The 14178-nt window shown below is 36.7% G+C and overlaps 1 protein-coding gene across 1 annotated transcript in view; it reads right to left on the minus strand.

Annotated features, from left to right (window-relative positions):
* MAP3K5 (mitogen-activated protein kinase kinase kinase 5) overlaps nt 1–14178 on the minus strand; it is a 167488-nt gene that overhangs the window by 53467 nt on the left and 99843 nt on the right. The window contains exons 10-13 of the mRNA XM_080665978.1: nt 13210–13363; nt 7229–7336; nt 2664–2713; nt 157–252 (exon numbers count right to left, since the gene is read on the minus strand). Of these exons, the coding sequence (XP_080522104.1) occupies nt 157–252; nt 2664–2713; nt 7229–7336; nt 13210–13363 (408 nt within the window). The remainder of the gene's footprint in view (nt 1–156; nt 253–2663; nt 2714–7228; nt 7337–13209; nt 13364–14178) is intronic.

Genomic DNA, 14178 nt, shown 5'->3' on the forward strand with positions numbered 1-14178 from the left:
CAATTTGCATATTACCCTTTTATTAGATAGGATTAGCCCAAATGAAATATTTACATAGCCATGAATTCTTTTCAGAAGCTATATGTTCACTCATTAATTAAGAATAATGATCACACAAGAATAATCTTTTTTACACAAACCATGACTAATACGTACTTTTTACAATGAAGTTCGGTACAGAAATAGATTTGGAAATCATCAGAATTGTGAAGCACATAAAGAAAACAGCATCGTTCTTCAAACTTAGAAATACTGAAACAAACAGAGAGAATTATTCAGGGAAATCCCAATACTTCAGGAATTGTCATGAAAAATAAATATTTTTTTATCTGGTCCCAATTATAAAATCAATGTTGTTTATGACAAAAAGTTAAAAAAGTAGTACTTTAAAAAGCAGTACTTCCTGTACCACAATACTAAAATTATTGAATTTTCTGAGAATTGTCTTCCTCCTCATGTCTGTAGACAGAGTTGCTCTAGGGTTTGGTGCACACAGAGAAGCTGTGTCCCTCCACCTCAGCGTGAGAAAGGTGTCCTGCCTTCTGCAGCACTGACCCGTGCCGGGAGGACAAGCCTAAGTGTCCACCTGCTGACTGACCTTGGTGCTCGGTTCTCTGAGATCTGCAGAACAACAAAATGCTTCCAAAGCTAGAAGGGCAATGTGTGGGGGCAGGAAAAGCAGCTCCTTAGTTGTAGAGATTTTAAAGGAAGGAAGCAACTATGGAACATCACTTGATTTGGACTAAGCAAGTGGTTTACTTCATAGCAATTAGAACAGTTTTGAGATTACTGGTCAGGCCATGCTGTTTTACACCAAGGGTTGGCAAATATATTCTGTAATGGGCCAGAGAGTAAATATTTCAGGTTTTGTTTGGGCCAAATTACTCAATTTTGCTGTTGGAGCAGACTTAGACAATACACAATGAACAAGGCTGAGTTCCAATAAAACTTTATTTACAAAAACAGGTGGTGGGCCATATTTGGTCTGGGGATGTAGTTTGCTAATCTCTATTTTATGCCTTTGCATCTGCTGTTCCTTCAGTTTAGAATGCACATTATTTTTTACTTTTAAAAGAAATTCTACTCATCATTTAAGACCAAGCTTAAACCTTACTCCCTTCCTTACTTCTATCTTAAACAGAAAGACTCTCTTTTGCACCTCTTTTCTTTGAATATAGTTCTATCATTGCTCATCTCACTCTGCATTATCACCAGTTGTGAAGTGTCTGTTCTCCTGCTGGACCTAGACTCTTAGAGAGCAGAGTTGAGGTCTTAGTTTTTTGTATTCTTATGGAATAGAACTCAACATTTGACACACAGCTGGTTCTCAATAAATGCCTGTTGACTGAGCTGAGAAAGTTCTGAGGTGATGTAAGACAAACTGCTGAAGTAGTTGGATTTTCTTCTATAACTTGTCATCTCTTTATAGAGGAGAAAACCCAGAAGAGTTCACTCTCTTTGAAGTCACACGCTGGAACTCACATTTCCCAATATATAAGCCAGCAGTAGCCTCATGTAAGCATTCTGTGTATATGTGTAAACCACAAGAAAGATTATGTAGGGATGCCATGCGTAAAGAAAACGAATTCATTGGAAAATAGATATGATAAAGTGAAATGTATGTTTACCATACTAAGTGGATTGCTTAAAAATGCAGCTATAAAAATGAGTGTTTTACTAATGACGTGTTTTAAAAATTAAATATTAAGAGTATAAAGCTTTAGTTGAGAAGGCATGTATTGGAAAGATATATAATGAGTCAATCCACAATTTTGCATGTTTCTCTTCAGATCATTCATAAGGTAACAGGTGGTATTACCAGGCAAACTCCAATTACCAGTTCATGTTCCAACAAAACCAATTACTATTATGCCAAAAGCAACAGGTTATTGCACATGTGGCCTTCAAATACTCCCCCACAACCACCACATTTCTATTATGTGGGGAGAAAAAGTAGTAATCACAACTAATTTGGTGTAAAATTCGCAAGAGTTGGTCTAGCATGAGTTTCTATAGAACAAGCATTTAAACATTTAATTGGTGGCTCTTCATTCTGAAAAAACAAACCAAAACCAAAACAATCTCATTTCTAATTTCCAGGAAATGGCATTTCCTGAGCCAATGGCATTATGATGCAATGAGCCAAAGTGAAGTGAGTCACTCTAATCTCAGAACGCTTCATTGATGGTAACCTCAGAAAAAGTTAAAAAAAAAATGATTTCCCTATAACCACACCCCATTAGTATGAGCTATGGGACACAATCTGGTAGAAGATGTTTCGGATCCATTAAGGAGAGATTAGTTTCTGGCATACCTAAAGACCAGAAAACCATCCTATAACATAAACTTAGACCACCTAGAGAGAACTCACATAGCTCACTTTTATTTATTCCTTGATTCTGACCCACAGATCACATTTACCCCTCAGTCATCATATTTTAAGTTAGTGACAAGCACAGAGTCAATTCAACTAACTGTGGAAGTTTTTGTTGCAAATCTTTTAGTAATGGAGATAGTGAGTCTAAAGAAGGTTGAGCATTTCATTAATAGAAGGATTGCTGAGGTTCTTGGCATTTTTAAGTCATGACTAGAAGTCCTATTCAAGACAGTCATATTCTAGAAAAATGTCTTCCAAGAAAATGAAATACACCAAGGAGACTTACCTCACTCCCCTGATGGAAGAAGCACTAAAGTTCCACTCATGTATACCATTCTAGAATATAAGGAAAGAACAAAAAATGTTCAGTAATCTAAACAGTAATTTTGTTTTATTCTTTTAAAAAAAGATACACAGAGTAATTTTTCCTCATGTATAATTCTTCACAAACAAATTACAGTGGAACCTTAGTTCTCGAACTTAATTCAGTCTGGAAGACTGTTTTTGAAATGATTTATTTAAAAACCAAATCATTTTTCCCATTAGAAATAATGTAATTTGAATTAATCTAGTCCAGACTCCAAATTATTCCATTTTAACCTTTACTTATATTCAGTGCTGTCTAATGCACTGTTTAATCTGTAAATTAAACACTTTTTTCTTAAATTTATCAGACCATCCCCTACTAGCCTCACATGAATCACTTTTAGCACTTGTTCCAGGAGTGTCTTTCAGGAGGTCAGCAAGCAGAATCTTCACTTTTTCATATACCATTGCTTCTGTTGATTATCCAAATCAACAACAATTTTTCTACCGCTTCTATTGCCTATGATCGTTGTTTTGTGAGCACTTTCATACCCTTATCAACATCAGCACTCTTGATGGCCAAGAATCTTTACAATTGTGCTAATTGTCTATTTTGCAAGCAACAAAAGCAAAAAAATCAGGAAAATATTCACAGCACAATTTCCTGAGATGTTAACAATGCGAGGTTTAGTGATAGATTGACTCATATTTGGGCATTTTCTTCTTTGTCGCCTGGGAGACGCTTTTTGTCATGTCACCTGAGAGATGCTTTTTGTCATGCTGAGGTGTCAGCATGAAAAGGTTGTTGGGTCAAGAACCAAAGTTTTGTTCAACAACTAGTTATTTGCTAGGATCATGTAACTTACGATAAAAATAGACTGTCAAGCCTGAAGTAGATTTACTAAAAAACTAGTTTCAATGCACATCAACCAGGTCACGGGGATGTGACCTGAATTACCACAGAGCAAACGTTGCTGTGCACGAAGCCCAGAAAAGGCAGAGGCCATAGAAAGGGACACCTGGAATGTGGTTCTCTTAACCAGAGTGCACGGGGAGTTAAAATAAAATAGCAGCCTGTAGCTTCAGCTGGTAATTTGGAAATTGCTTCTAAATCCCGTTGGCCTCAGGTGACCTAAGTATATGCGACCCAGGAGCTGCAGCTGTTAACCTGCACACAAGGCAGCCTTAGACATACAGCCTGCACCTCAGTTTCGTTCTAAGGCCACCCCAGGATCAGGAGGCCGGGTTGAGTGCAGAGCTGATAGGCAGCGTGCAAACCTGCAATTGAACACAGCAACTGACAAACACCAACAAGACCGCACTGGTGAAACCTATCTTCCATCAGCCCTGCTCTGGGAGCAGCCACGGAGAGATTTCCCAGGTTGATTGGACCAGTTTTAGAGGAAAGGAGCACAGCATTTCAGAATGTTAGGTTCCTGAAAGGTTCAAGTGCTGCCAGGGAATTTCCTTTCAGTGGAGTAAAGCCCAGAGCCTGAGAGATGAAGGGATCTGGAATAAGGCCTCTCTCCACCTCCCTTACTAGCGGACTCTCCACATGGAGGCGCTAGTGAGCCACAAAGCCACAGGTGAGGTAAAAGGCTCCAGGGCCCATCTGGGAATCAGGGCGGAAGGGACACCAGAGGCAGAGCTGGAGTGCTATTTAACACCAACAAGCCCCAAACCAACACTCAACCTTATTTAATCAGCACAAGCACTATTTTCTAGGAACTGCTTGGCCTCAGATCCCGTGCCGCAACTAGGGCAAGAACAGGAACTAGGAATTAATATTGAGGTAAGGTGGCAGGAATTATATTCTGTGAGACATTATTGGTGCCCTAGGCAATGGCCCTTCCCTCTCTTCTTTACTAACAAAATAATGAATTTTGTTCCGGCTCAGGTGACAATGCTTAGGGACAGTGAAACTAATGAGTCTACATTAGCCATGGTAAGCCCATTTCCCTTGCTGGTGGTTGGCTTAGGCATGGTCACCTGATGCAACTTTTTGCAAAGGAAAGAGCCAGACCCTCCTCCTTTGGATTTGGTCTGTGTCAAGTGATGCTAGAGCTGCTACTTAAGATCATGAGTGAAAAACCAAGAGCATGCAGAAAAGCCAACTCAGAATTCTGACACTGTCAAGCCACTGAAATCAGCCCCAGAATGAACCCACCTCAGAAGTTCTTATAATATGAGATAACATTTCCTTATTACTTAAGCCACTTTTAGTTGGGGGTTTTGGAGTTAAAAGTATATTTGAGGGATGAGAACATCATATCATCAAAATCTATAGTCCTAGGTAAACATATTCCCGTCCTAAATTCCCAGGTCTTCTCAGAATGGCCATGGGCTGGAGCTGGAGTGAGGTCAGCACATCCTACTCCATTGGGTCCCTGTTGTCTGAGAAGCCATCAGAGAGGGTGGGAGTGCTTAATCCCCAAACCTAAACGAGGAGGGTGGGGGTTGGGGGGTGTGTGGAATTCTAAATAACAAGCATTTAAAGTATCTTGCAAAAAACTTCTCTGTTCCTCAATCTAGGTTTTTCTTTCATAGTCACGTGCAGACTTTCTTCAAGTACTAACTTCAAGTACTAACTTACTTACTTAAGCAGTAACCATCTATTGAACAAAGGGAGAACAGTTAAAATATTGGAATTTCAATTAATTTTGTCCCTGAATGTAGAGTAACTCTCTGAGAGTCCCTGAACTCTTGGGAATTTGGGTAATGATCTTAAAATTTTTAAAGTTGCAAAATGAGGTTAAATACTTGCTCATGTAACTGTTCATTCCAGAGTTAGAATGAAAACATTGAGAGAGGAAGTAACAAAATAAATATGATAGATGAAAAGCAACATTCTCTATTATTCTACTTCTAGAAAAAAAATTTTAAACATTCCATGACAAAAACAATCCATTTCCTGTTTAACATAAGATGTATTAAACCTGTTGCTTATCTATTATTTATAGTTATTACAGTTGCTTTAAACTAACAATAATAACAAAGTGATCTTATTTTTATTGCTTGTCCTCATTTCAATTGTAGCACTTCTGTTTTTAAAAACAGAGAAAATGGCAGTGCTAATGAATGGATAAAACTAGGGTTTGCAAAGAAATTGGCAGATTCAGCCAAAACCGGTATGGCTCAGTGGATAGAGCGTCAGCCTGCGGACTGAAAGGTCCCAGGTTCGATTCCGGTCAAGGGCATGTAACTTGGTTGCGGGCACATCCCCAGTAGGAGGTGTGCAAGAGGCAACTGATCGATGTTTCTCTCTCATCGATGTTTCTGACTATCTATCCCTCTTCCTTCCTCTCTGTAAAAAATCAATAAAATATATTAAAAAAAAAAAAGAAATTGGCAGATTCAAAACAGAAACTAAATGATTTAAGAAAGCTTAAATTTTTGAACAAGAAGAATTTTTAGCACTAAAGGTAACAGGAAATGAGCAATATGCAAATGCAGAAATTCTACTTGATCAAAAGATAAGAAAAGACAATTGACAATAAAATCTTTAACCCTTCATTCATTCACTTCTACCCTAATATGTTTATTTCTTAGCATAACATAAAAACTGTCTCTACAATTGTTGCAAAACAAGAGAATCAATACAAGGCTAACTTTACTGAATGAAGAACCTCCAGAAAGGAAAAATAATGACCACAAGCTAGAAATAGTACTCATTTTCCAAAAATCTTTGGTTTACTTTCTGTTCTTTTTCTGTCTTCCAAATACTTCGGGCTCTCCACTCCTTTTCTGGGGCCTTGCTAATTGCTAATTCCTTTAGCCCCATTCTGTTTCCAAGTGTCCTTGGACAACCTTGCTCTTTCCAATCAAGCCTTTGAAAAATCTCCTCTTCCAGATAATAATGCTTACCTCTCCTAACCTCTTTTAGTTTTTGTGGTTCAACTGGGTGGCTACTCTACTTCTGCTATATGATACATATCCATATACTTTAAAATAATGTGAATAAAACAATGGGCACTTTAAAACAATGTTATCAACATGTAAACAGTTTTACTAGTTAGTACTAATTTTGTTTCTGGTCAGTTACCCTTGGAATAATGCCATCATGGCAACTATAGATCTGAACTTTCAATAACCCCTTCCCTAAGTTTGATTAATTTGCTAGAGCAGATTACAGAACGCAGAAAAACATTTTATTTACTAGATTATTGGATTATTCTAAAAGGATATCACTCAGGAACAGCCAGATGGAAGAGATGAATAGGGTAAGGCATGTGGGACGGGTCATGGAGTTCCTGTGCACTCTCTAGGTGGCCACTCTGCCCACATCTCCATGTGTTCCCCAATCTGGAAGCTCTCTGAACCATGTCCTTATGGGTTTTTACAGAGGCTTCATTACAGTCATGATTGATTAAATCACTGGCCAATGGTGGTTGATTCAACCAGCAGCCCCTCCCCTAGCATAAATACATTTTATAATATAATCAAGCTGTTTCTTCTTAACTAATGCAAATTTTGCTGGAACATATAATTGTTGAAAGGGTATAGTCCTTCACTATTAATACTCGTCTTAATAATTGCACAATTTACCTCATCATCAGGAAGCACGTGCCAAATAGATATTGTCTTTTCCTCAACTTCATTGTTGATAGACAAATACGAAGGTTGATAGATTTTGGTTGGTTCTAATATTAATACCTTGAAAACATAAAACAAAATAAATTAATATTAGTGACTTAGGATTCAAACCATGTAGAGCTGACATAACAACAAGGCACTGATTATTGGATAAAGTTCTGGGTCCACCACTAGAATAAACCATTTAAAGGTCTGACTATTGCCATTCTATGGGACTTTTGAATATTTTATGGTATTATACAACTATCATAAGTTCCAAAATAATACATCACCTTTTATTGCTAAAAAACTTGGAAATAAATTTCTGAAGACCATATATTTGTTTGGCTATCCCCAATCAATCTACTGACAGTACTTTTTAAAAGCTTTTATTTTATCAGGCACTACATACTCTATTTCTATAAAGGTAAATGTGCCAAATAAAGGCAGCAATGTGGTAAAACAAATAATTCTGTACAAGGAAAGGAAAAGACTCCATATATAGAATGTCGTATACTTTAGGTTTTCTGCTGCCACACCTATGATCAAGATGCATGGTTTTCATGCCCATGTAAATAAATGGATTGAGAAATTATTTTGGTTATTATTGAAAGAGTTTACATATAAATCAAAGAAATGGATATAGCTGTATGAAATAAACATGTTTCACACTGACTTCATGATACAACTGATATCTTTAATAATGATGTATTTATAATCCTGTGATAAAAATAAAACTTGCTCTTGTTTTGGAGCTATATGAGGGGTATGTGATAAGTGAGTTGAAAATCTCCATTGAAGGAGTGCATGATGTATTATATTATTACTAATATTTCATTTTAGGAGCAAATAACATTAAAATACTACACATGCCCTTATTTCAAAGGTGCTGCAATTATTATCTATTTTGCACCGATGTTTAAAGGCACCTGCCTAGCTCAATTTTCCTATGCAGACTTAAGTAGGAATGTTAAAAATAATAAAAAATAAAGCTAAATGCTTAACTAGCAGAGAAACTGGAATAGTTCTTTCTGCTCCACTGCTTAAAACGCAAGATAGTTGCCTTTTTAGAAACGATCTTGAATCAAGCAAGGTTTCCCAAATAAAAGTGAAGGAAAAATCCTGCAGAAGGCTCTGTCAAGAAGGAATTTACAATACATTCTAACCTAAAGTGCAGCCTAGACAAAAATCTGGATCAGAAATTAACTCAGCCACACACTGCAAACCTACTGTACTTATTTCACAATAAACTTATCATAACAGACTTTGAGAAAGGGGATTAGAAAAACAAATTTTTCTTTATGCTTTACTATAAAACTGTAAGGGCATAAAGAATTCTTGGTCAGGCTCTAGTTAAGAAGATATGATAGAATATACCATAAATAAACACAGAGTAAGAGCCCAGAGGGGAATAAAACCTATATTCTGACTCTGGAACATACCAGGTAAATCAAGGTCCAAATTCCAATCAACAGAGTTAAGTGGTACTAGTTAATAATGAAAATAAATTTTCAATCTAAGCTTTACAGAAATAGTGCTCTCCAGTCTGAGTATCCTAGTGCTTGTGAAATGAAAGGAATAATACGGAATAAAAGCTGGGTTCCCATCCCAAAATAGCATCCAAGTCACTGCACTGACAAATGAGAACATACCTCATTCCCTAATTACATGGGCACATTATTTAACATTTAGAAAAGCACAGCACTAGGTTCTCTTCTGTCTTCTTAAATTGTGTTTATTGTCTCACATATTTCTAACAAATAAAATCTGAATTATGTGTTCCTGCCTTGATATAGGGAATAAACACTGGTTGCAATTATCATCATCTAACATTTGGTAAGCCCTTTGATCTGCCCTAGAAATGACAAAATATGAGGGATTTGTAGCATACATTTTGGAGGTCACAGAAAAGTTGAGAAAAGACTCCTCCCCCCAAAAAGAGAGGCAATTTGATAAAACCATCATAATTCAACTCAGTCCATAGTATACACATTTTCACTTTTAGTTTCTAGTCTTTTATACTGGTTAACACTACAGCCAACTGCTAACTTTATGTATCTGAAGTGGGAAGAAAGACAGCAAGGCCTATAACCTATAAAAAGTAGACATTTAACTGAATTATCATGCTCCACTTCCTCTCTCCTGACATTAGTTGATGAGTTGATGGTCACCTAACTTTTTAATGTAGGAAGGAAAGAAAATATACAGGGAAGAGAGGTGAGAGAAAAAAATAAATTGAACTGAACCTAAATAATAATAAATGATGGAACCATTAAAATAATTTCCCAAAAGAAATTAACACGTGCTTTCTGTTGCTCAGGGTCATGGTTTTTCTTGGAGGAATGAGACTGTAGCAGTGAGATAAATGGACACAAATTAAATTATTAACTAATATAAGTCATCCTCGTCTTAGAAAGATCCACTTCAAAATAAGGATAATGTTATCACCTCAATCAAGACCTACTGCAGCCTTATTAAGTGTGAGCCACAGAAAATGCTACTCTAAGGAAATGACAAGACACAATGACTGATATGGTCCCACAGGAATCAGAAACTTGCCTTTTTCTATGCAGTGGAACCTGGGTAGGAAACGATGATTGCAGAGAGTGGGCCCGGTGGGACAGGTAAATGAGAAAAGCAGGATGAATGGGACTATACTCACCATCTTAAATGGGAGCAGCCAGTTGGGCTCTGTAGATTGTTGTTTTTGAAGTATGCAGTCACAAACTGCCAGACCCTTTCATTTTTTAATTAATTAATTAAGATTCCCTTTTATTTAATAAAATGTTTTTATTGATTTTAGAGAGAGATGAAAGGAGAGGGATAGAAAGATAGAAGCATTGATGAGCAAGATACACTGACTGGCTGTGTCCTGCATGCCGTACTGGGGATTGAGTTTGCAACCCAGGCATATGCCTTGACTGGGAATTGAACGGGCGACCTCTTGGTTCATGGGTTGGCACTCAACCACGGAGCCATACTGGACAGGCCCCTTCCATTTTTTAAGAGCAGTTGAAAGTCTGGAGTTTTATGTGAATTCTCTTGATTTTTCACTTGAATTTTTAATAAACTTTATTTTTCAGTTGAAATAACCACTTTTCACCCATTTCGTCTATCTTTTCCTCTTCTTTAATTAACATGATCATTATGTTATTTGAAGTCCTTATCTGGTATCTCCAGTATGTGAATCACCTGCGGATCTGCCTCTATTGGCTGTCTTAGTTCTTCATTATCAGTTACTTTTTCCTGTTTCTTAACACGCCTAGTAATCTGATTAAATCTGAATGACACTGCATATGCTTTGAATTATATCTTTACAGAGATTTTTTTTTTTCCTAGTTAGCAGTTAAATTATCATTGTATATCTTGATCCTATCAGGCCTTATTTTTATTCTGGTTTTGTTAGGGTGGTCTGTTTTAGTTTTGCAGTTACTCCTGGGGCTTGGGTTTCTATGTATCAACTAAGGACTTGGGATATTCACCAAGGTCTCATCAATCTAGCTTGGCCCAAACTCCAACTGCTTATCCCTGCCTGGTGCAAGCTCTGGAGTATCTCCTCAGCTTTCAGCCTTCCAAAGGACGTTCTCTGCCACTTCAGGTCAGGATCTCTTAAATAGCAAGGGAACTTACCTTTATAAGGTTTATTTACACCATATGCGTCTCATCCAAAACCCAATTTTCGTCAAAGACTGGGATCTATAGTTGTGTTTATTCACAACATGCTTACCCCTTTTTCACACTATCTGAAATAGCTAGGCAGAATCCTGGGTTTCATTCTTCAAGGATCCCCCTTTTCCAACTTTGCCTGCCCCTCATATTCAGCTGCCTTAGAGCCCCAAACACTGATACGTGTCTGCTCTGCCCAGTGAGAATGTCATTCCCAACCAGGGCTCCACCTCCTTGGGTTGCAGCCAGAAAAATGACCCTGGGGGGAAAACTAATGGGTGAAGGTGGGACTCAACTCCAAGGATTGTAGTACTGTGATAATAGCTGTTTCATGCCTCCAAATAGTTGTTTTGTGCATTTTGTTCAGATTTCATAGGTATTTTTTAGCAATACCAATACCATTTACTCCATCATAGGAAGCACTGAAGACCCAACTCTTTATTTTTAAATGGTGGCAGCAAATCCTTCTTTTTAAAAAAGGTTGTCTTTTAAACACATGAACTTAGACATATGCACATCCTCACACATAATAAGAGAAACACTAATTAAAACTACCCCAATATACCATTTTTCATCTATGAATTTAGCAGAAGTTTAACTCTGACAATACACTTTTTGGAGAGACTTTGGGAAAGCAAATACGTTGATGATGGGTATGTCAAATGATACAATCCCTATGGAGGCTAGGTAGCATGGCACTATTAATCTATTCCACTTGTGGGAATTTATCCTACAGATATATTTGCACATGTGCAAAACAGCATAGATATAATTTTTTCCCTTTATTTGACTACTCAATGATATTAATTTTCTCTTCACATGATTTGCCCGTATTTCTTTTGTGTATAAATTAGGAGTTGGTTGAGGTTTTTTACATATTAGGCAAATTGATCATTTTGCAACATTAATATTAAGTATTGTTTCCCTGTCTCGCATTTGCCATGTTCATGGTGTTTCATACTGAACAAAAATTTTAATTTTTAATGAAATCAAATTGGTCAATATTTGCCTTTCGGGCTTATAGGTCCTTTTTTTTTGCTTAAGAAGGCCTCTCTCACTTGGACTACATACCTATATTCTACTAACTTCTCTCTTCATATTTTCTGGTTTTATTTTTTACATTCACATTATGACAGACTGATTCATATTAAGTTAATTTAAATCAGATCAGAATAGCTAATATGAGTGCTTTCCTCTCACAGATAATTTTCTAGTAGATCAAGTAAATAGTCAATAATTAAATACTTAGATCTGTGCTGTCTTCTCTCACCACCACGTTTACTAGCCTCAGCGCACCAGCTCAAGGCAAGCTGCCAGCTCACTCTGAGATAAGTGTTTTCCTAGCTACACATAATCTAGGCTAGAAAATAAAGTTAAGTGTTTTAGTATGAAAGGCTTTTCAACTAAAGCTCCTGCTGCGTTTAAAGCTTCATCTGAAAGAGTAAAGAAAGCCTGTTAATGCCAGCAATTGATTTAATTAAATCAAACAGATGATGCTATCAACAAGAACTACAGAACAAGATTTTGTGAAAAGAACTGAGTTGTCACCACCTCTGGGTATGGAAGATTGAGACCAGGAGCTCAAACAGCGAGAGGTATGGCATCACTTTAATGTGAGAAGAGATTTATGCTTTAGATGGTATTCTGAGAGCTATCAGGGTGGGAATGGCAATGGCTGAGAAGACGAGCAATATATTTTTTAAAGTGTTTGTGTGTCCATTATATATATAAAGTTTGATAGAGACTAGCCAAAATTAGTTGCAGACCAAAACCTACAAGTCATCATTTCCCATGATCTAAAGCATTGTAAAGAGTGATTGTGGATACTACATCTAACTCTGACTCATGTGGATAATGAGTGCTGGAGATGGAATAACAATGCAGGTAAGCCTGACACTTTTCACCACGATAATGGCAATTGATATTGATGACAATGTCAACAAAGCTGTAGTCTGAATTAAAATTACCCATCTGTCTGGTCTGAAGAGATGTCTTGACTTACTGAACTAAGAGACAATATTTTCTTGGGAAAGTGCACTTTACAACTTATGAAAAGAAACCTCCAAATTTCATGGCAAAACATAAAAATGTATCTCATTTCTCTGAATTTGAGAAGTTAATTTAAAAAGTAAACTAATGCAAACCAATGTGCAGAAAATAAATGTATTAACCATATGACTGTTGTTTTAGGGCATAAAAATCAGCATATAGAACTATTACAACCACAGTGCAAGATAAACTTTAAATGAAAGAAACAAAATAGAACCATAATTAGAGTTTGTACTCACTGGAAACCTAACTACAGTAACATCTGTCTTTGTGGCCTCGACCAGGAAGTCCATCCAGAAGTCCACGAGTTCCTGTATAGCCACAGGCTGTTCTGTAGTCAATTTCACAAAATGTTTATATATCAAAATTGTCTCTACAATAGACTTGAGGTACCTAAACATTAAAAGATATAAAACACACGAGGCAAATTTAGAACCACCTGTTCCCATATATCCCAGTCTTACTCTCTAAGTGTAAATAAGGCATTAAAATTATGCATTCAGATTCACCAAACATTACCCATTATTTCTTACATGTCATGGACTTTCACACATTATCTCATTTAAATCTCACAAAAATGAATTAAAAGTACCTATCTGTCTGGTCTGAAGAGATGTCTTGACTTACTGAACTAAGAGACAATATTTTCTTGGGAAAGTGCACTTTACAACTTATGAAAAGAAACCTCCAAATTTCATGACAAAATAGGCTGGTTTATACCCATTTTAAAGATGAGGAAACTGAGGCTTAGAGGGTTTAAGTAACTTGGACTGCGTGATACATCTACTTAAAACATGACTTTTAAAATAATGCCTATATCCTAATTCAAGGAAGTGGTGAATGCATTTATTTTAAAATACACTTCCTTAAGAAAGTTTTTCTAAATAGACCCTTCATAAGTGATCATTGTTTTACCTGAAGCAACTCAGTTTATATATTACACAAAAATCCCCAAATCTGATAAGACAGCTGGTACCTCTAAGAAAAGAGTTAGCAAAAATGAGAAGCAAGGTAATTATAATGAGATAATGGGTATGCAAGCACACTGAACACTATAAACATGAAAGCTAACATTAAGTTAATGGAAATTTAAGGCACTGTCTCATGGTTATTACTATTGAATAAAACAATGTTTGTTTTCTTGTCAATAGAAGCCAGGATACCTAAAACCAAATCTCTTTGTACCTGTGCTTCAGTGTCGACCTCCT

This window comes from Plecotus auritus (genome assembly GCF_963455305.1).
Source record: "Plecotus auritus genome assembly, chromosome: 4".
NCBI classification, from domain to species: Eukaryota; Metazoa; Chordata; class Mammalia; order Chiroptera; family Vespertilionidae; genus Plecotus; species Plecotus auritus.